General features: G+C 37.9%; 1 protein-coding gene across 1 annotated transcript in view; it reads right to left on the bottom strand.

Moving 5' to 3' along the window:
* rprd2b (regulation of nuclear pre-mRNA domain containing 2b) overlaps positions 1–22,702 on the bottom strand; it is a gene marked incomplete at its 3' end in the record, with an annotated part of 35,013 nt that extends 12,311 nt beyond the window's left edge. The window contains exon 1 of the mRNA XM_079894190.1: positions 22,396–22,702. Coding sequence (XP_079750316.1) covers positions 22,396–22,597 — 202 coding nt within the window. The 5' untranslated portion in view covers positions 22,598–22,702. The remainder of the gene's footprint in view (positions 1–22,395) is intronic.
* Positions 22,703–24,270: the final 1,568 nt, after the last annotated feature.

Here is a 24,270-nt window from a genome sequence, read left to right as displayed (position 1 = left end):
TGTTTTAAAAATGGCGGGTGCTGGTGTTCTGCGTGCGTTCGGTCATCAGCGTACACTAACGTCACGGGTAGTTCCTATAAGTGCTGGTTTAGACCCGACTCTGAAGTAGGAGCTACATTAGTTCCTCCAAATGGAGTTCCTAGAACTAAAATCGTTCCTAGTTCCTGCGGTGCGAACACGCTGACATCCGGGAACTTCCCGCAATAGTTCTAGGAACTGTGAAAAGGTTCCTCCGGTCGGAAAGCGCCTATTGTGTCGAAATACCCAGTAGGAACTGGATATACTGAATATAAACAGTAGGGAAATAAATCGAATGTGTATCAGTACAGTGGATCTGTGCATTAGGCCTAGATCAAATAACATGCACAATTACACCATAGCATTTACGAGAAGTAGAAAACCCACACTACTAAGAGATTAGGAAAAGTTTGATCAAATGTTTGATTTTCCAATAAAAGACATGATTTGTTACATTTAATTAGCAGATTTTGACTCTTATACATAAATACAATGTGACTTGGCTAGAGTTCAAACTTCTTTTTACCCCCAATCGAAGAACGAAAAAGAACTTTGCTGCGAGTATATCGGGGCCTTAATACTCAAAGTAGCTTTTTTTTTTTTATCAACCATTAAGGGAAGAAACAAAATGCAGTTGAACTTTACAAAGAGTCAGTGTTCTAGCTCTGTCCTGAGAGTCTGGCACTGCAGAAGCCCATGCTATTTGTGGAAAGCTGAGCCTAACACTCATTAGAAAAGTCTTACACTTTATGATAAAGGACAAACAGTTAGTTGTGAAGGGTGAAGTCATCTGACACTAATGAAGCCTTTAGTCAAAGACATTCTATTCTATAACTCATGCTGTGTGTAATCTGATTCCTAAAATGTCCTTCTGTAAAATAGGCTCACTGTCTGCGGAGCTTGTGCTCACTGGTTGTGGTATCACTATAGTTCTGGGCCATCATTTTTGACTTCACTCGAAGGGAAGATTAATTTTGAATGAATGAACACCAGTAAACTGATATGCGACAACCCAGGCAACTAAACACAAAGTATTCCAATAGGGATGCGCCGATCTTTATGTGTACAGATGCGACGTAATGACGCAAAGACATGCTTGAATTTCCCGCGGAAATCCACCAGTACCACTGGAATTAAAAACATTATTCGAGCTACGGCAAGCAGATAGTTTTGAAGTTACTTGCTCAATTTATTTCGGGTAATGTTTAACCCAAAAAAGTTACGGACTGCAGCTTTAACGTTAACTGACGGTAAAGAGAGAGAGAGAGAGAGCGCACTTCTGTTGCATGCTCTTGATTGCTGATCGTTCACTCAGCAAATGTGTCATCTGGATTAAAACTAAATAGTATATGCAAGTAAAACATGAACTGTTTTGTGATTTATATAATGAGTGGTTCCCTGCATTATTACAGGACGTTTGCAGGTCAAGAACGCAAACATCCGAAGCGCAAGCCCCGGAAAGGGCGTCTCAGTGTTTGCTAATGTCTCAGACAGCAAGCGGATAATGTCTGTCATTTTCTATCACGTCTTGCACTTAAACGGACTAATTCACACAAAATTATGTAAAAACGTCGTCTTGGCGAGTCTCCCAGTAAACATAGTCGGTTATATCTCAAGTGAACGTAGACAGTATATTCATGTATGTGCATTTGGTCTTAAAGGGCCAGCAGCCTAATAAATATGCTGCTGTGTTTTAATGTTAATCAAACAAAGGACATATAAAATCACTCACTGCTCTTGACTGAATAACTTAGACCTACCTGAAAAAACCCAAAACACTTTATTTTATTACTGACTGCTTACTTGTCTTTAATAATGTTTTAAATTTACATTAATTAGGCTAGTAGTTTTTATAGTATCAAAATTGGAATAGAGAATTGTGATATTTCACTGGTATCTATTTGAACCACTGACACAATCCTTAGCACTGAACCCTGCTGGAGCAGCTCTATATGCAGTGTTCTAGTAAATGAAAGATAAAATATGATTCTCATGAAACTTATACAATTTAGCAGGCTTAAATAAGCATGACAATAACTGAAGGAAATATATTTGCTAAACAAATTAAGCCAACTAATTTGATTCATATTCTTTTGGTCTCTCTACTCATCTTCTCAGTTCTGGCGCATGCGTCGTGGCTCTCGTGAACTCACGTCAGAGGCCCACACGGAAGAAAATTAATAGTTGAATAAAGTCGTTATTTTTGGGGGTTTTTTGCGTGCAAAAATTATTCTCGTCGCTTGATAAACTTAAGGTTGAGCCACTGTAGTCACTTGGACTATTTTAACAATGTCTTTAACTTTTCTGGGCCGGCAGATGAAATTGCCTAGCAGCCTATGGAGGAGTGAGACAGCTCTCAGATTTCATCAAAAATATCTTAATTTTTGTTCCGAAGAGTTAGTTAGTCTTACTGGGTTGGAACAACTTGAGGGTGAGTAATTAGTGGCATAATTTTCATTTTTGGGTGAACGAACCCTTTAAGATGTTCACACGTCACAAGTAAACATTTTCACTCCGGTTTGATGTAATTTCCATTATTCTGGTTATTTTTACCGTCATTAAATCACATACCCTAATGAACAGCACAAAAGATGAACTCATATATAGTAGGTGAGGTACTGGCCACATTACGTCAAATGCAAAATACAAAAAATGAAATGTGCATGTGTGATCTGCATGTACAGCAGGGGTTCTCAACTCTTCAGGAAAGTGGACCTTGAGGGCCAGAGTTTAGTTCCAAATAGGGTTGTTGGTACCAAAATTTCAGTAGTCGGTACCAATTCCAGTAATATTTTGCAGTTCTCTGTACCGATTTCGGTACAAGAGCAAAAACTGTTGAATAAAGTTTTCTAAAAAATGTTTTATGTTTTGTCTCATCCATTGGTTATCACTGTCAATCATTGCAGTTTCAGATTCAATCGTGCGTTGAAATACTGTTGTTAATCCAGAAACTTTGCAGTGTACTTAGCAGCATGAAAAATTTGTACACAGACTAAAAAGTAGGGCTGCACGATTAATCGCAATAAAACCGCACATGATTTGGCAAAGACTCCGATTATTTTATGCGCAGCTTGTCAGTGGAGTTAATTGGTAGTAAATACTGCCCCATTTGAACACCAGAGGGCGCTCTCATGCAAACACGATAAGTATGCCCCGCTGCAGAAGGGCATCATTCCAGGAAATCCCTATCTCTGTAGAATAAACAGAAGATTGAAACGCTTTGATTAAACATGACTTACAAATACACGACTGCCTTATTCTGTGTAAGAAGGCACATCATCTCACAGAAGGATGCTCAACTGTTGTTATGAAGTGAGTTTGGAGTAAATGCATGTTATTAAATGTTGTCTGTTGTTGGACAAGAGGTTCATAAATGCTTCTCATGTTTTGGAAAGATGTTTGATGCGTGTTGTTTTTTCAAATGCACGAAAGTGACTCAAACTCACAGTGCTTTCAGATGGAGCAGCGTTTACAGAGCCGATCATCAATGACAAGCTCCGCATAAAACATAATCGCAGCCTTTGTGATTTTAAAATCGCGATAAGCCATCTTGATTTAAGTGCGATTACATGTAAATTGCGATTAATCGTTCAGCCCTACTAAAAAGTAAGGTGTACTTTGGGCTTTAGGCACAATATCATAAATGGACCTAGTCTATGTCTGAAAGTTATGGAGGGTTTCTGCCTGGAAATCTACAGAAGAGAGATAGGCACTATAACAACACTGTGTCAAACTATACCACCTGGCCAGTGCTAATATCAACACACTTTAAAGACACAAGTGGATTTCACTCAAATAAACAGATACGACTCAAATAATTGTGGACAGAAGATTAACCGTTTTCAAAAAAACAGAATCAAGGACAAAAATAAAACCAGGGTAACATGAATACGGTCACAATACATTACTCTCAAATTAACATGTGTGCAGCATCACAAATGTACTGGAAGGTATATCAGTCTTATTTAATGTAACTAAGGGCGATTACTATGATAATGATAAAGAAATAGTTAAAAAAAAAAAAATTCTAAATTCAGAAGAATAGCAAAGTCCACACATCATAACTATAACGATAATGACAGTGAACAATATTGGAATCAATTTCAAAATGATTATTTCCTGTTGATGAACGATAAAACCAAAAGCCAATCAGAATCAATCCTGCTGATAGAGTTCAAGCATTTAACGCAGCAGACGACAAAACTGCAGACCACACTTATATTAAACATAATGATATTGTGCGTTGATGTGGATGCTAATGTACTTATCGTTAATTGTGAATGGGCCTTTAAAGATGTTTTTACTACTACTGTCAGTCAAATTTCTATTACAAATGTAATTGAATTACATGTTAAGCCGATTAATTCAGTGCAATAAAGCATGTCAATATTGGCTGAGAAAAATGTATATGAAAATAAGTTAAGTTAAAAGACATCACAATAATGTGGGAGATGAAATCACTTATCCTTCACATGCGTAAAAATGTGTTTGGCACAACACCACGCTGAACGCCACAGATTTTACTATTGACTAGGGCTGAACGATTAATTGCATTTGCGATAATATCGCAATATGATGAAATGCGATTTTTTAAACCGCAAAGCTGCGATTATAGTCTGGTCACGTGACACGCGAGAGTAAACCAGTCTGATTTACAGATGAAGCATCAACTTGGCACGCGACACATATAGACCTGGCTACAGGAAATAACAGTTTATGTTTAATTTATGTTATATTGTGTTATAGATTCTCTCCAACGATTCTGTATTGTATAGCCTATGTCTGAGCTTAGTTTTAAACACAGACGTGTACGACGCGCGTGCTTTATAAACAACCGTATTCTGCTTGCTTCTAATTCCTCTGTCTCTCTCACACACACACGACACCACTCGAACCTTACGAGAAATAATCTTTAATAAAGTTCGGAAAAGTTTAAGCGAATTACAAGGACATTCGCGGGCTTCATTGCGCAAGATATGAGATACGCGCGGTCTGCGTGATGTTACTTCAGTAAGTTAGTGCGCGGTCTTGCCCGCCGGTATTTTACTAACAAATGTTCTACGAAGGCATCATATGTCTTGGAATGCAGTTGGCTTATATATTAAAAATATGAAAATCACCGACAGAAGCTGCTTTCAATTTCAAATACTCACGTGCGTTTTGCAAAGAGCATTTGAGCATGCGGCTGTGAGCGAGTCTACGTGGTTAAATGTACGTTTACATCTCAAAATGCTTTTATGACGCGAATTTACCGGTAATGTGACACAGTCAGTTATTAAACAAACAGGACAAACCACATCTTATAATTTCAAAAGAGATGAACACGTTCAGACAGCCTACTCTTAAATACTGAAAGCACTCTTTGTTTATTGCTTGTAATATTTTTTTCCCTCTTTGTTATTTGTTTTGAAGCTATATTTGTTACAATTATTAACATGTAATTGCATTAATTTAGTTTTTTAATGTGTAATTATTATAAGTAGGCCTACTTATAATTATGTAATTAAATATTTTAAGTTTTATTAATAAGATCAATTAAAGAAAAAAATGTATCGGCTCATGAGGTGCCTAAAGATTCCCTTCCCTATTTTACAATGATTTATTGCTTGTTTTTGTTGAAAAAAAGATAAAGAGCTTAAAAAATAATAGCATATTAAATCGCAATCGCAATATTGGTAAAAAAAATGGCAATTAGATTATTTTCCAAAATCGTCCAGCCCTACTATTGACTATTTAAATTGAGCAGTGCAACCTTTTTACACCACAGACTGAACAAAGTTAAGCATTGCTTGGTAATTGGATGACCTAAATTGGTATTATCTAATTGTGTATTTACATTTAACAGCTGACAGATATTCAACCTAATTCATTTGTGAGACAGTCTAACAGAAGGATGGCCAAGACCAGTGAAATTTCAATTGATTTGAGTTCTTGTCATATTTTATTACTATTTTCTAAACTATAGCGAATAAACTGAAAATGTGAGACATGTTGAAGGTGTCTGAATACATTTTGGTTTGACTGTATTCAGTTTTTCATTCACAGAAACACTGCAGGTGTGTGATGCGATGATGTGTGAATTATGCTGCTATTTGCACATGTAAAACTTAACCCTTGGACAATCTAACACTTGAACAAAATGTACTCTGAAGATTGTGTCGAAACCAGTGGACAATTCTGAGATGCTGGCCAGACAATATCAAACATATAACAGTCTAGAATAGTCTCATCACATATTGAGTAATCAACTGAACTTCTAACCGTCCCATTTTTTTTTTAATGGTTTGAGATCTAAGTTGCTTCAAGCTACCTAGTAACAGAAGGGTTTGCATATGAAGAATCAAATTGTAGGAAAATTATGTAATGCATCATGTCATTTTTGCCATACTCCTATTCTATAAAAACTGTTTTATGAGAACTGTTTAACTGAGATTTGTCTGAGATCCTCCAGCCATCATTAAAGCACATTCGAAGGTAGGGATGGGACGGTATGAAAATTTCATATCACGATTATAGTAACCAAAATTATCGTGATAATCAATATTATCACGGTTTTGTTAAAACGAGATTCAAAGAGAACTCAAAATGTTCAAAGAGAACTGATGCTCACACTGAAAACAGTTTTATATTTGAAAATCAACAAAGAACAAATAAAACAAGCAGCTCTATACATACAACCGGCGTAGCGTCATAGAACGTCTCTGAAAAGGTTCACGCCCACTTTTAGGGGAAAACAAACCGGCGAGCACCATACACAGTATGGCTGGACAGAAAAGTGCACTCAGTAGCTCCTCTAAATATAAAGACATAATATTATACATTTAAAGATGTTTACTTCTTAAAACCGAAGTAAAATCATTCACTGGCTACCTGGTGACTCGAGGTACGAGTAAATGTCCGGGTAAGACACTTCTGGCCACTGGGTGGGGTTGTTAGACCAATTTGACGCTGGTAGGGACATGTTTTTAAGTTGCCCAAATTAAGTTTATAAACGTATCGTTCACGCTCTATGGAAGGCAGGGTGAACATATAATTACTCGACATATTTCATCTAAGTGATTTCTGAAGTTATACACGTCTGCCGGCTGTGTACGGACGTTGTTTTGTGCCGCTATTTTGTATTGAAGTCTATGGGAAGTTTGGTTTGTTTTCCCCTAAAAAGGGGCGGTTACGAAATTTACAGTTAAGTTCTCGGATGTGCCGGTTGTATGTATGCACTTTAAGCAAAATTCTATTCTGTGGCATGACCGTCGTCAATAGCAACGCATTATAACACAGCGCACATCCATGCATCACAACGGACGTGTGCTCTCGTTTCATTCAAATACAACTTGCCGTCTTGCGTCTCCGTTTTTGATTGTATTGAAAATGAAATCAGAGTTGATTTATTGTTTAACGTTACAGAGTTTGATAATATTGTTGTGATCATCTTGTCTGGACGATTGTTTTGTATGCTGTACAAAATGGACTTATAAACAGGTAAGATTTAAAACATTAATCTCAATTCATATGTCTCCATAATTATGTGGTAAAAAAAAAAAAATCGGTGTAGTAAGTGTACAATGATATACATTATTATCCCTTAAATGTCACTCTTATAGTGTTTGAACTTGTTTGTTCGTCTTTGGCTCAAAGCCACTTGCTGCGAACTTTTCTTCGCGGAAGCTTCATGTTTATTTCAGTGAGTGAGAGTGAGATCAAATATTTCAGCTCAAAACAACATTTTGTGCCCAATTATTTCCCAGACGTATTTTTGTTATTGAGGTCAAAGTTAACTTGCCTTGCGTTCGATATAAACAGTGGGTGATGGTCACACAAGACGACTCGGCAGATTTGAATGTTTCCCCACCATCCTCGATTAAGTTTCACTCACAACTTTTGTAAAAGCCAAAATACTCAAAAACGAAAAGAAACAGACAAGTCTCTGCTTATGTAATCCGTATGAAATGTGCATTTCTCTCTCTATAGGCGCGTTCACTACTGCGAACCCAGCAAACACAGAACGTTGGCACAACGTACCCAACCTTCTAACAACGTTTTAACAACATGGCCAAAAGGTTGCTATAACTATGTTGTGTGGTGAAGGTTGTTACAGCGTTGTCACAATGTTTACATTGAACCACCGTTCAGGGCCATTGCTTAAAGTTGTGCCGAGGGTGTCTGGACAACCACTGGACGACATATGTACTCGTCACTGCCCTGAAGCGCAAAAATCAGCCTTTTAAATTTCAACTGACCATTGGGCCGTCTCTCATTCTTCATCGAGCAATCCATACGAGAGAATTGCATTTAATTTACCTCAAACACAACCTACAACTTCCTTGTCTAATGTGACATTTATTTGAACATCTTCTGGTCAGGTATGACAAATATTTAACTTTATGCTAAAAGTATGAAGCCAAAATGACTTTAATGATGAGTAATTGATTTCATCGCGTAGCCTACTTGTTGCACGTTAATGCTTTTTCTTTTTTTGTTTTCTTTTTTTTTGGAAATGCACAGAGAAAAAAAAAATGTTTGTAACTGCTAAAGTTGAATTAGATAACCTAAATAATAATAGGGATAAGCAATATTTAAAAAGGATATAATTTAACATATGACTAATTAAAAATTAACCACAAAACATGCTAAATGGGGGATATCTATATCTAGCATAAAAAACAAAAAAAATGGCCAGAACGTCATCTCTCATTTGCTGAATGTCGCGCAACAATGTTGCTACAGCGCTGGCGCATCTTACAATTCTACGTTGTTACAATGTAGACAGCGACGTTGCATAGCAGAAATGCAATGTGCCAAAGACGTTGCCTAGTTGTGTTATCTGGGAAGATGAAGATCTTTGCAGCCGAAACTGACACAGAAAACATTTAGTTTTTTAATAAACAATTAAAATGCGTCCTTGACACATTCATAATCATTAGCCTACTTTTACCGTTTTTTTTGTGCCAAGCTTTATGTGCGCGCTTGAGTGCGGAAATAGCTATATATATATTTAGAATACTAAATTAGCGGTTATGTAATATATATATATATATATATATATATATATATATATTACATAACCGCTAATTTAGTATTCTCTCCAAAATATATTTAAGTAATTAAATTAATATAAATATGTGATAAGTCGACTAATGGCTTAAATGAACAAATACTAGTTGACTAGAAAAAACTTTAGTCAGGGGCAGCCCCTTATTTCATGTATTTTTGAACTAGTGCGTCACAAAGGGCATTCTGGGTTGAGCGAGCGAAGCGGAATCTTCAGAAAGACGCTCTCCGCTCTAGAGGAAATATTCCCACTCCGCTCACACGCTCTGGTGTGAGAAAATATGTTCTTCTGTCTGAGTTTATTGACAGCTTTTAGGTGCGTTATTGGCATTGTCACTCTCTGGTAACATGGACGCATCACCACCAAAAACATGGGGATTTTCTTTCTTTAGACAATAATCAAACTACCCATTCGATATTCTATCATTAAATCAACTAATCGAATATTCGAAAATCGTGACTCCTCCCTAATAAATATCAGCTGTCACTCTATATCTCCCAATAATATGTCTTAGTAAGATGTTATTTAATTGCTTACAATGATGATTGAGAGATGAATAAATAAATGTTCCACAGAAGCCTGATGGATTATATTTGATGGTCACATTTCAACGTTGTTTTTTCCCAAAAAATATGTATGGATAATCAACTAAATTTTTTTGCTTCAGTGTTCAATATTACTAACAATATAAAAGTTATTCTTAGATTTACTTTATAAAAATCAGTAAAGATTTCACAGCAAAAAGACACGCAAACCACATCCTGAAGGGGGATGTTCTTACATTGATACTAAGGCTACGTTTACACGGAAACGATCTGAAGAGAAAACGCGAAAGTGATCACTTTTTATTCTGCGTTTAGACGAGCGTTATGTGGGGGAAATCTGCGTGCATATGGTGACGCAAAAGTGTGTGAAATTCAATGTAGTGTGCTCTCCAGGCGGCTAGGTGGCAATGTGAAGCACTGATCGGTGCCTTCACTGTCTAGCAGACTTTTGCGTTTTTACCGTTTAGACGGGAACGCGACGGTGGAGCGTTTTTAAGATTTCCACTCTGGAGGGTGGTGTCACTTTTTTGCGTTTTTAAGCCCCAAAAACGCCGTCGCCGTCTAAACGAAAGGCACATCTGATAAAATATTTTTACGTTTTCACCCGCGAGCGTTCTCGTGTAAACAGGGCCTAAAATACCTTTTACTTGCTAAAAAAAAAAGTATCATTTATACATATTTTGTCTAAGCCTACTTGTTGGACTCTTGAAAAATGTTTTTAAATTGAAAATGCTATTATATTTTTGTGCTTATATATTTGATTATCAGGTTTATTATTTAACTGTGACTGTGAGAAAAGAACTGTGCAGTTTCAATTTCCATCACATCTTTCCATCCAAATATGAGAAATTTAAGCACTTAAAAAAATGCCAGCAAACGAGTGTCATGTCTCCTTGTCTGGTGTGGAGACAGTCAGAAATTGGCTGGAAGTAAAGAATGCTGAATGCTCTACTGTTCTGAAGCACACAAAAATAGTCAAAGGTCTCCTTTCATGCAAAATGAAGGTTTGTGTGTATTGAAATTTAATTATATTATAAATTATTATATAAATATTACTTTTCACAGCATTAAAGCAGGGTCAAAAATGGTCTTTGGTTGTGGTGATCCACACAAACAGTACAAAGTTGTGACAGCATGTGAACTGCAAGCCCATTTCTGACAATAAATCCAAAATAAATGCAAAAAAAAAAAAAACAGTTTGTAATATTAACTTTAAATTCACTGTTAGGACAGATCATAAAAAAAGTGTACTTAGAAAATTCGTAAACTGAAAGTTAGTGATAAAATGAACAAAATGTAACATTACATAGAAAAAATGGCAGGTCTATTATTTTACATTTACACTCCAAGATTTAATGCAAAGATCATTTGACATAAAATATCATATTGTTTTGCTCCGTCCAATCGAAATCATTTGCGTATTTAAATACGGTTGTCAATCCAGAAACTTTGCAATGTGTAGTTAGCAGCATGAATGAACAGAAAATGAGCAAAGATTGCTGCCAATATAATCACTGAAGCTGTCAATTACTTGAGTTCAACGCGAGATGCACAAAGACATTTCCAACATCAAATAATCTTGGAGCTTAGGTGTTGCCGACTTTATACTTTATTTTTTACTTGTTGTTTTTTAGTCGAGCACCCTTTTGAGACTGATGTGCGTGCTTTTGTTTCATTTTTCTTCAACATCAAATAATCACAATTTGTTTTAAACGCCGCAGAAAATTCAACATTGCTCACAGCACTTAAGACTCCTTGACCAGCAAATGGAGTCACATACAAGTTGGATGGCAGTAGAAGTCTTAAAAATGATAGGCATGTGGTCAGAAAAATTTGTCTCAAACTTTTGTATCATCATTTTGCAGATTATGAGTTAAAGGTGCTCTAGGTAACTTTTTAACCTTACCTGAACAGCTTCGGAGTCAGTGGAATGGTTATATTACTTATTTCGGGTTGAATGGTGGTGGTTTCGCACCCCCCTGGTGCCCGAGAGCGGAAAAAACTCACTTGCAACTTTGGGACGCGGGTCGTGTTCCAGGAAGTATCGCGTGATATCAGGTCTCGCGATGTAACGAATTGCTTGACGGCACTGCACACGTACACGCCCCTATTCAAGCACCGGCGGGCTAGCTATAAGCAAAGGGCAACGATAGATTGAGTTATGGCTGAGGCTGAGCCTGTAAAAAAGAAGCAGAAAGCTAGGAAATCTTTGTCGGAGGACCAACGAAAGAGGAAACGGGAGACTGACCGAGCAAGAAGTCAGACTCGAGTAAATATATCGGACCGGCTTTTTCAGAATGGTGAGAACTGAGAGAAACAGAAGCCTGCAAAACGGATGCTGATCCTGCTGTTGCACTTGTAAGTGAAGTATCTTTGGAATAAACTGTGTTTAATATTTAAATTTCAAGTAATTGTGACCTCAGGATGTTTGCTATTGTCTGTAAAGGTTTTTATTATGATCGCTGTCTGTTACGGGCTTACTAGTAACGTTACGCTAGATACTATAACTTTGATGTTAGGCATTGTCATTAGCAAACACGTTTGATTTCTGTAGTTGTTTGGCCGTTCCTCTGTCGGTTTTATTTGTGTAACTTACACTTTTATTTTATGTCACTAAGTCAACGCGTCTGATAGTAGGCAATATCAGACGCGCAAAATGTTGCACATATCATGATCGAGCTAGAAAAAACGTTCTGATGTTTTCTTAGACAAGCAAAGGTAAACCATCATTCTACCAGATGAACTTATAGACCTTGCTAATATAACTTTAGACAAATATTAGCCTCCGATATATATATTTTTTTTATGCTCATGCCCATTCTCCCAAAAACAAACAAACAAACAAACACGAAAGCAGTAGTTCGCCTCGTTCATATCGTTCGTTCCCGGTAAAAAATACTAGTATGCATGACAACACAATAAATAAAAAAATCGCCATCAGTTGGAAAGAAAGTATTGCTTTACTTGCCTCCCAATGCCTCGGTAGACATAACTGGTTTTAAAATAGCCGGTTCCTCTGCTCAGCTAGGTTGACAGCTGATCAGCTGGGTTGCTCGTGGCAAGGGGGGAGGGACAACAGTTCGTTTTTACGACAGAGTGTTTGAAAGCATTATACTACCAGACACTAGGGGGAGCTCGTAGAGAAAAAACACTCAGACTTGCATAGTGTCCCTTTAAAGGAGCTGTATGTAAGATTGTGGCCAAAACTGGTACTGCAATCACTTTCAAATTACTATAGAGCGGTGTATCCCCTCCCCCTCCCCCCTGACTCGAGGTTGCCAGATAGGCTGCAGGATCCAGCAGGAACATAGGCTGCAGTTTGTAGCTGCAGCTGTGGTAACTAGAGCAGAGCTGGCAACCCGGATGCCGAAACACTACTGACTTCGTGATTGGTAGATAGGTGGAGGGTGGCGCTTCAGGCCAAAACACAAGATGACAACATCAACATCAGTTGAGGGCTGCAACTTCACTTTTTAAATGACAATATCCTGGCCGTACTACTGTTGTCAGTGATATAAGTATTTGAAATGGATTTCTTAATGTCTAGTGACATATCAGGGCCATTTTATGATTAATTGAAATACATTTCTTACATACAGCTCCTTTAAGACATATGGCCCAGTTTATGGGTAGGCTGTTCAACCTTAAACATGGTTTTAAATCAAACGAGTTAAAAAAAACTTTTTACATTACCACAGCAAATTTGCATATTAAAATAACCAAAAAGTACAAAGCATTCATATTTTGTAGACATTTAACTCAAAAGATCAGAAAAGTCCTGGACCTCTTTGTTTGGTTTCAGGGGGCCCGATTCACTCAAGCGACTGCAACAATAGCTTCAATTCGAAACAGTCGAACATTGAAAATTCTTCTTGTAGATATAAATTAATCCACCAAACGGCAGAGGAGAGTTCACACAAGACTAACCTTCAGGCAAAAGTTCAGAAAGCGGAGAAGTGACTCCTACCTTTAGACAGGTTTCCGCTATAAGAAATGTCACGTAGCCTGTTGTTGTTACATTTACCTCAGAAAAACCATTCAATTAGTTTGGTAACAGTTTACAATAAACTTTCATTTGTTGGCATGAACATACAAAAGTCAACAAACATTTATTTAAAACGAACATTTAAATGTAATAATAATGGGGTTTTTTTTAATCATAATTCACATTTAGCCAAATTTAGTCAAATGTAGTCTAGTTTTTTTGAGAATGAGAGCATGTCACACAACCACGCTGACACCGGTTTAATTTGATTAGATCACCAGACACCACAAGTCATCCTGTTTGTTTTCCTCAGTTTTTAAAGTATTTCAATTATGAAACTAGACAGTAAATTTGAATTTTGTGGAAGGGGAAGGGTTAGGGTAAGGTTTCATTTTTTTAGCTATAATTACCATGAGTCTGTATTAATTTGATTGTATAATATATTTTTATGTAGCCTAATACCAATAGCTGGTATTTCCTACTTCGCAAGATTCGAAAGCAATGAAAGTTAGCCTTATGACAAACCTTTCATACATATAACAAAATATACTTAAAGGGTTACTTCAGGATTTAGCATTAAGCTTTGTATTAGTAGAAAACCTGTAGTATTTTCGAATTACCATGCTTTCCCCCCTCATATCCCCCTGAGAGGAGAGATTTATGTATTTTTTGTCTGGAAAAAATCCTCTGATGACGCAAAAATCGTCATTTTGCGTCATCGGAGGATTTTCTGTCCAGAGGCTAAAGACTACAGCCAGTAGATGGCGTTGTTCCGCATGTTTTCAGCCCGCCCATACAGGGTGGGATCTCACTCACAGAATGTACACAGTATCAGCCGTCTTTCTTTGGAAGCTAAGCTAGCAGGCTCTTGTTCTGTGGAGAAAGCTGAATAATAGGAGAAAGCTGAGTAAGTAGGGGTTACCATCTTCCTTTTCCCGGACTTGTCCGGCGGGCGAGACTGTTAAAAATGTCCGGGATTCAGCTTTTGCGTTCTGCGGTCGCCATTCATTGTTTACATGCACACCTCTCGTTTCAATCTAACTGAATTAATTCCGATCGGTGAATCTGACTGTAGTGTTTACATGAACGCTAAACAAGTGATCGGTTGATGTGCGTTTTACCCTTGCTAAGAAAATTTCCGCTCCTCCGTGAGAGATGCGAGACCCGGCGCGTCTCAGTAATCACACCACCGGCCTCGCGCTGTTCTCCCGCGGCCGTCAGCCTCGTCCTGCTCGCCACAGTAAACATAATGAATGAATGGCGACTGTAGAACGCAAAAGCCGAATCCCGGACATTTTGGGTCTCTAAATCCCTGGCAAACTCATCACTTACTTAGGCTAGCCTTGTTGTTTTCAACTGTGCTCTCTAACCGGTAGGCGTGGCCTCCTAAGGCAGCGAAGCAAGTGCATTCTGGGAGTTGTTGTCTTTCATCCACATAAGCCAAAAATACATTTTCTGGCTTTTCTCAGTCTAGAAAGCTCCAAATTCAAAAATTTCTCCACATTTCTTCTACTTAAATGACCTATTTTAAATACACATTCATCTTCCCAGAGGTGAAGTATCCCTTTAATTAGTATTATTATTGATATTTATTTACACTTATTTTTTCACAAGAGGCATAACTTGTACTAGGCGTAACTTGCAGGCGCCTGGTTTGTAGTAATGAGGGATGTAGACAGAGCCTTCTCTTTTCAAGAGATCCTGAAGAGCTTGATCAGCTGGTTTAGGTGTGTTTGATTCAGGTTTGAACTAAACTCTGCAGGACAGTGGGTGTCCGCATTGTTTGTGTGTCAAATACACGTTTATGCGTTTCATATGACTGTTGATGGGTATAGCAAACCAGACATCCTTCTGTACTCGCATTCACAAGTTTAAGCAAAGGCGCAAATCCAAAATAGTGAATTAAATCACCATAAAGTTCAAGAATGACCACACTGCTGACGTGATCTTATCGCTAGCACTCCTTGCACACGTGAGTCATCGCAGGCGCATAATCAACACGTCATCTTATCAGCAAGGCATATCAGCATTATTTTTCATATCGAGCCGATGCCAATGGAGCATTTTAAGCCTTTACTGGGCTAATGCCGATGACATTGCGATAATATTGTGCATCCCTAATATTCTTGAAAGTTATGACATTTTGATTTAAGATTACATGCGTCATAGGATTAGGGTTACAATGTTCACTTGTCACAATTCTATTAACAACATATTTATTCAGAAGTCAGCTCAGCTTTATATATCCATCATCAGTGGAACTAATGGAAATAGAGTACATCTGCATTATTTAATCATGTCCTTACATGGCATTTCACTTAAAATACTCAATGTCCTTTTACTCAAAGTTCCCCATGCAGATTTCACCCGTGTTCAAGTTGGTCTCGCGAACTCACATGTGATCCAAAAAAAAGAAGAAGCTAGGTTTGAAAGGGACTTTCATGCATCACTATATAGACAATGGACCTTTTTTGCTCATGAAGTTTCGCCAAATAATGTAACGGCATATTAACAGCATCCTAGAACAGTGATGCAGCAAATAGAAAACGCTACTCATTCAAGGATGTTCATTTATGGCATGGACAAAGCAATACGCACTGTACGAGTCTAAAATGCATGCACACAGTTCAGTTAAATGATAAACTTTGCCCTCTTTAACTTAATGTTGTTATGAATGAAGCAATTTTTTTGCTGAAATAACCACACCATTAACAACATAAGCGTGCAGTTTATCTGTCAATCAGATGCATGTGAAAGTTCATTATAGTGCTGGGCGAATATTGTAGAAAAAAATCCACATTAGAATTAATACAGGTTTGCAAGTCTGTTTACATAGAGCTGCCAGCAGGAGGCGCTTTAGGAGCGGCAGAAACAGCGGTTTCCCCGGTAACGGCTGTACACAAAGCAGAGCTCATAAATGCTGCTTTATCAGGAAAGATAAAGAAAGATTCAATAGAAATAACATCGACACTTTTCTCAAAACTGTCAGTTCACTTCAGATACGTTCATATAAAAATACCCGCGCCGCGTCTTGACTTTGACACGTGCGGTGCTCATGTTTATTCAACAATGTCAATGCCAACCACAAACAGATTTTCCAAAAGGCTGTATTGATATTGTGAACCAATGTATGGGAAACACTGTACAATAATTTGACAGCTATCAATTATAGTTTAAGCTATCCATCTTCACCGTCACACTTAGTAACACATACAGCTGTGCATCACCACAGTGCAACAGTGAAAAGAGACCCTCTCAAACAGTGACTACGTTTACAAGCTGTCAATATTCGGGTTATGGTCGGGTTAAGGTCACTATTTGGGTTTCTGAAACATTCGGAATTACCCGTTTACATGCGTGAGCAGAGAGAGTTACTCCTGTATACATGGAATTTGTAATCAATTGGCAATATCCCGATGTAAACGACGACGCACGGTTAGCGTCTGGACGTACGGACAACCTTAAGACGCAATATGCGTCATTTCCGATTCTTCTTCCTGTATCCAAAGACAACAACAACAGCAGCAGCACGCGGATAATGAATAGTTCGGGGCAGATAGTGATCGCCTTTGTTTGTGCTTTCCTCCTCGCTCAAAGTGTGGTGCTGTGCTGCATCTCGCCATGTTTACCTCTACTTCTTGTTTACTTCCGGTATACTGCACGCGGGTTTTTGTATGCGCCGTCTCTACTCAAAAGACCAAGATTCCTTGCGAATAGAACATGCGCAGAACACAAATCAATGTTCCTTTTAATGGGGATATGCCGATACGCGTTTATATGACCAAATATTCGGGTTAGAAAAGGTATCCCAGGGATCATATCCGGGTTTTTAAAAACCGGGATATGAGCATATTCGGGTTTTTGCCGGTGTTTACATGGCCGTGCGCGACCGGGTTATTGCTAATATTCCGGTTTGAACGGGTTATTGGCTGCATGTAAACGTAGTCAGTGTAGCGCCTTCTGTTAAAGGGATATTAAAAATTATTAAAATTTCATATCATAAAAAAAATTAAACACCAGTATTCGGTATGAAACGGTATACCACCAGCACTAGTTCATTACAGCATAAAGGTCCATTCAGACCAAGAACGATAACTATATACAAAGACGGTCATCGTAATTTTGCCAAGACAGACATGCTCCTGGATTAACATCTTTTTTTGTTGATCCTGAAACAATATTCCTGTCCAAAAACATAGTCCTAACACTATCCCTACTACTAAACCTATCCCTATCCATAACATCTCCCTGAAATCAGAGGGAAATTATAGGTGAATATGAATGGTGTGACCTTTGCTGTAAGCTTAAACTTGACATTAACTGTAAACCCATGCATCTAATCCGATTGGTTGATGTTGTTCCCGGCTCAACAAGGACATTCATTAGGATTGGGCCGATAGACGATGTCATAGTCCATCGCGATGGCTGACAGACATCACGATGTTGAGCCGAATAGAGTAAACTTTATAGTTAGTTACGCTGTGAATCTGATATGAATAAAACATATATTTGAATGGATTGTTATTGCTGATTCCATAGACACCACTGTGTATTTTACAAACTATAAATGTATTGTTTTGCTATAAATTATATGTATTTAAATGTCTGAAACCTAAAATAAACATTATGTGGTTAAAAACACTGAATAGTTGTGATATAGGCTATGACAAGCCATAGTGCGAAAGCACAGCTTGAATATGGCAGTTATGTCACGTCACTGCACATTCGCTCATTAGTGGTCAGCTGCTGCAGAGCGTGCCGAAATCAAAATTGCTGATGAGATGTAGAGGAAAATATCTAGTGGAAAATGAGAATGTTACATTACATGCCTATGCTTCCTTTAGGTTAACAAAAAAACTGTACTGTTGATTAAAATGCTAAATTTGGTGTTACATTGTGGGTGTAAATGAATAGGCTTGGACTTGGTGCTGGAAACCCAATGACCAGTTTAGTGCCACTTTATAAAGGCAGAGCGCCAACCGCCATTCACACACTTGAACGCTTGCTACGGCTTTTTTTTTTTTTTTTTTCAGCTGATCTCCCGCGCCCCACACTTTCAGAACAACTGGGTTATGTGAATTTCTACTAGATGTCACCTGATTAATCGGCACCAATAACCAATTCCTGGAACCAATTCCAGTGCTGGAGCGGCTGAGGAGGATGCACTGCCATTACACAGTACGAGAACACTGAGACGGGTCTGCTGGAATTATACAGTACGATAGCGGCCTCTAGAGGCCAACTAAAAAACTATCACAGACGCCTCACGGTGTTTGTTTTGACATGAGGCTGTGCGCTGCATAGAGCGGGACGCTTCAGATGTGGACATTATGGCGCGTTTCCACCGAGCGGTACGGTACGGTACGGTACGGGTCGGTACCCTTTTATTTGCGTTTCCACTGCCAAAAGTTGAGAATGGTACCAAAAAGCCGAACCGTACCGTACCACTTTTTGGGAACCCTTCCGTTGGGGTACCTAGCACAGTGGTACGGTACTAAAAGGTGGAGCTAGACTCACTGCAGGACGTTGATTGGTTGACAGAGAATCGTCACTTGCGCGTGCTACGAGGGGAATGACGACATAAGAAGCGCCATTTTTTATATACAGTTTAATATAATACTACTGTTACTGTGTCACGAAATGTAATTTTAAGAGTTTTTCAGGCGAGAATGTAGTTGTTTAAAGCTCAAATCTGTGGTTTATTTATAAAGATGATTTGTTTTTCCCCGGTTGTGAGATCCATGCGATCAGCGGGCGCTCGGCGCTCATGTTTCCCGGCTGGGTGAGCCTTTCCTCGGCTAAGTTAGTTCTTCTGACGTTCGCCGATGACTCCGACGGTAGTGGTTAAACATGAGATATAATTCGTCTTGTGTAGACCTAACGGGCGATCTTTGGTCTCGTGAATATATAATTCGTTCCCTGTCAATCGTTTTGGCTGAGGGCTAAGTTTAGTTTCATAGGCTATTTGTATTTAACGTTAACTTTACTGTTGAAATGTTAGACTAGAGCGCAGCATTTGGACATTTGACTGAATTGTTTGCTTTATTTCTTATTGTATAGCTTCTTGTACCTTTTACTTAAACTTTTATATTGGCTATTATTGATAAAACTGAAATTTTACTAAAAGAAATATGGTTTCTTGTCATTTTCTTATTACAAGATTATCACTGATGTTTATTGCAACATTTGTACAAATGCATATATTGCCTGTAATATGTGTAATTTTTTTTATTATTTAAACGAAAAGAGGTAACGTTAGGGTTGTGTTTTAAATTTCGTTTTGTTATAGAATAACGTATAACGTGCAGTGAATAATCAATATGCGTTGCGCATGAACCACATTTGTGTCCCTATAATGTTTAATTTATTTAAATGAAAACGAAAAGAGGCAGAGTAGTGTTTTATAACATATTTCGTTTTATTGTTGCTTAAAATGAACATACAGAGTAACAGAGATAAGTAGTAGCAGATCGCGAGCTGAGTGACGCTTTTAAGAACGCGCTGTACCATTTGCATGTAGGAGTCGCACATGGCAAGTACAAACTTTGCGTACTTAATAATGAGAAAAGCCAAATGTCGGCGCTTGTCTTCTTGTGACAAACATGTCGAGGAGCAAGAACAAGATCTGCTGTCATCCATTGTAGTTTACTATGTTCTTCTTCGCGCGAAAATGACGTCGATCGAAACACCACGCCTATCAAGTAAGGGTACTGTTGGCAGTGGAAACGCTAGCCAGATCATGGTTAACAGACCCGAACCGTACCGTACTGTACCGTACCGTACTGTACTGCTCAGTGGAAACGAGCCATGGTAGCCTGGTACCAAAATGGTAGCCTATGTTATAAAGTACACTACCGTACGTGCTTTTTATATCATTACAAAGTAATACATTTGTTGACTAGATGCTGCAATATTGAAGAACATTAGTAGGTTTGCCATTGAGGCTGCTAACATTAATAGCACCTCAAGCGGTTAAAATTGATTGTTACCATCTATTTGCATTAGTTTATGCCCAGCTGGTTGCTTTTATGCATTCGTTATGCAGCGAAGTTGCACATTTAAAGCTAGTGTCATGAGAAAGCAAACTGTATCGTCATGCAGTCGACAGAAACATATAAAGATTTCAGAAATGTATTTGGTTTCAGTAAATTTTATCGTCACAGTAATACATATTTTGTTATTTTGATAGGTCTATACATACAACATAGGCTACATGTGTCTAATTTCAATGGCCTTTATGCAAATATTTAAATATGGCCATCTTTAAGCATGACTGTTTGGATTTATTTGAAATGGTTACAATTTACAATAAGATCCCATTTGTAACATTAACTAAGGTTAACAAAAGTATTGTTCATTGTTAATTTCAACATTTACTAATACATTTTTACATTTTAAAGTTGTGTCTCTTAACGTTAGTTAAAACACAATGAACTAACATGAATGACCAAGGTATAATTAATAGATTCATATTTTTTAGTTTTTTTTAAAAAGGCCTACAGTACATTTTCATAGTTCAGTACTGTTATTCAATTTTTACAATAAAATTCAGTACCGTTTTATGTTATGTTTGTTTTAATTCAGTATCTATCTTAAAAACTTATCGTCCAGAGAGGGCTAATGTAGCTATCATTATCGGTAAAAAACAAAAACAAAAAAACAACACTATCGGTGGACCATTTACTAATTAATTTTTATAATTAAATAAAAGTGGTGTAACACCATTAGGAAAGAACTAACATGATCTAACAATGGATAAAAGTATGTTTATTTAAGTTAACATTAACAAAGATGAACAAATGTGTGAAAAAAGATATTCATAAAGTCACGATACAGAATTTAGTGTGACGTAGGCTAGTGCGTGTTAAGTGTGCAAATAATGCATGCAACCTTGTTATAAAGCGTTTGGAATCACAAAATCATAATCTCACTTCAAAAGCATAACATTTTGGAGTGCTCTGGGTCAACTTATAAAACATAAGTTCAGGATTATTTAAACTGAAGTTCTGTGCAAACACTGACTGCAGGACTGTGAACTTTAGCTAGTGATTTAAATCAAATATGACATCTTGTTATTTGAAAAAGGTTGTAACCTTCAGATGAGTCAATGACAAGCATGCAACAGTAGGAAGAATCACAAGGGTATGGAAATCCTAAACTGACAAAATGATACATAAATAAAGGAAGAAATTTAATTTTTTTAAATAAATACATAGGCTATATATATATATATATATATATCTTTGTATATTTATTTAGCCTATGTAGCATTTATTTATTTTACATTTCGTCGTCTATTTATTTATTCATTATTTTGTCAGCTTTGGAGTTCCATACAAGGGAAGTTGATACGACCAGTCACTAAATATTCACACTCCCATCACAATACACTCAAATTTCAAACCCAAAACAAACTGACATCTTGATTGCCTATCTGAACTGCACACTGACCAGCGCTTGTTTATCTATGTGGGGCTCACGCATCTGTTACTCTATTGAGTTTGCACCACATATGTTCATGCACAATGCTTCTAAAGTCTCTTTAAACCTGCTGAAGTGTGTCCAACTTTCTGTTTCAAATGCCCAGGCCTGCAGAGCGACCCTGCACTGAGCTTTAGTGTAAAATCAACATTCATCTCAGCGTGCACGCGAGACACACCAGCGCGTTCACATCAAACTGACATTTCTCAAACGCTGTGCATCGAAACACAAAATGCACTGACATCGGGACAAGGTTTGCATTCATATCCCGTTAGTGTTGTGCTTGTGTGCGTTTATTAGCAACATTAGCAACTCACATCTCTTCAGCCACTTCATCCAGCAGCGCACGACGAGGCTGTGGTGTTTCTTATTCTCGATGCACCACGAGGACAATCCCTGGATGGACTCCATCGTATTGGTGACTCCTTGAAATCGCCGGTCCAGCGATGACTCTAACGCGCCAGACGAGCCACGGCCACCGCTGTGACCAGTACTGGCCGCTCCGGGTCCAGCCGCCATCTTCCCTTCACTGCCAGTGCAAGCAGAGCCGCATGGAGGATTTAATCACGATTGATCCCGCTGTACCAGCAGAGGGCGCTGCTGCACATTTACAAACCACCAGCAGAGGGCAACATTGTTAAATAGCATTATATTTAAAATTCTGTTTGTTTTGTTTTTAACAGACCTCAAGTAGCTACTAACATTTATGGCATACTTCAGTAATCATGCTCATGTTTCCGTGTTGATACAGCATTTAAAAGAAAGAATAAAAAACAAAGGGGATGAGAGTCTTATTCTAACATAAACAAGTCCAGCAGAGAGAAGTTTCATGGCATTTCTGTCTGCCATACATTTAAGAGATTTTGCAAATAGCTTCAAATCATTCTTCCATCCGTTGAAATGGGGCTTAATCTATAATTTCTGACATCTGTGGATAAAGTGTTTACCTAAAACAATCAGATTGTTTATTATCACAATTCTAGGTTCTTATCATTTATTCAACTTTTTTTACATTACAACTTTAATTGAGATCACATTCAAAGGGTGTAGCGATATATCTTTAGAATTGTATCCAACTCTGAAATGAAAGCCAAAATTCATGTACAAATTCACATTGGATAAAAACATGTTCTACCGTTTCAATTTCTTTCTCACAAAATCCATTTCAATTGTTTTCCCAATGAAATCTCTCATGTAAAAAGAAATTTGATGGATACAATTCATTCAAGATTTTAAATGTCTTTGGCCTAAGGAAAGATTGGGTAAGCTAAATATTGCTTCCTTATTATTATTATTATTATTTTTTCATTTCCAAGTTGCATGGTCCTGCAACAGACCATATTCACAGAACCATCTTTGATTTTTAACGGGAATGAAAGCGAGGCTGTGAGGGATAGACATACAGTTCATCTTTTTAGTGGGTTGTACTGTTATTTAACATGTTTTTGGATTATTCTGTTGATGAAACACTGTAAAAATATCTTTCCAAGAAATTTCAGTGGACAAACAAAACTCAAGACAACATGAGCTGTGGAAAATTATAAGTGATCTGCATGTCAATATCCATGGATCACTGAATCTTTGGTAAGTTGTAAGGAACACTTTACCGAGTCCAACTTCAAATAATTGTTCATTTTACTCGTGTTTTCGCAGTTTCCCATATTAAATCCAGTCACGCAGCAGCTCTTCTGCCACTCAGTCCGGCTGAGAGAGTGTGTTCCGGCAGGAAGGTGACGTCAATGCATTCTCCCTATTTTGCTATTGACAGTGTTCCGAAAACATCTCGGATAACCATGGTTCCCTGAGAGGAGCGAATGAGACATTGCATTGATAGCTGACGTGTTGGGCCAATGGCACTCAGGCATGGGAAGGTCCGGATCTTTCGACTGAGCGATAGCATACAACAAACACTTGGAAGGTTTTTACACTGCAGCTTACGCAATGTCTCGTTGTCTCCGCAGGGAACCATGGTTTCTTGAGTAACCCGAGACATTCCCTTTCGAGATCGGCCTCTCGACATTACGCCGATAGCTGACACACTGGGCAACGTATAAAACGTAGCCGGCACGGTTCGCGGAACGTATCAAAAGAAAGGGTGGGCCTAATTTTAACCCTCTACACTTGGCATTATACATGCATGAGAATCATCTTTCAGCTGATGCTGTTGTGACAGGAATTGTAAAAAAAAGTTT

This window comes from Squalius cephalus (assembly GCF_949319135.1).
Source record: "Squalius cephalus genome assembly, chromosome: 15".
NCBI lineage: Eukaryota > Metazoa > Chordata > Actinopteri > Cypriniformes > Leuciscidae > Squalius > Squalius cephalus.
Note: the sequence above shows the minus strand (reverse complement) of the source record. Positions and strands in the feature narration are given on the sequence as shown.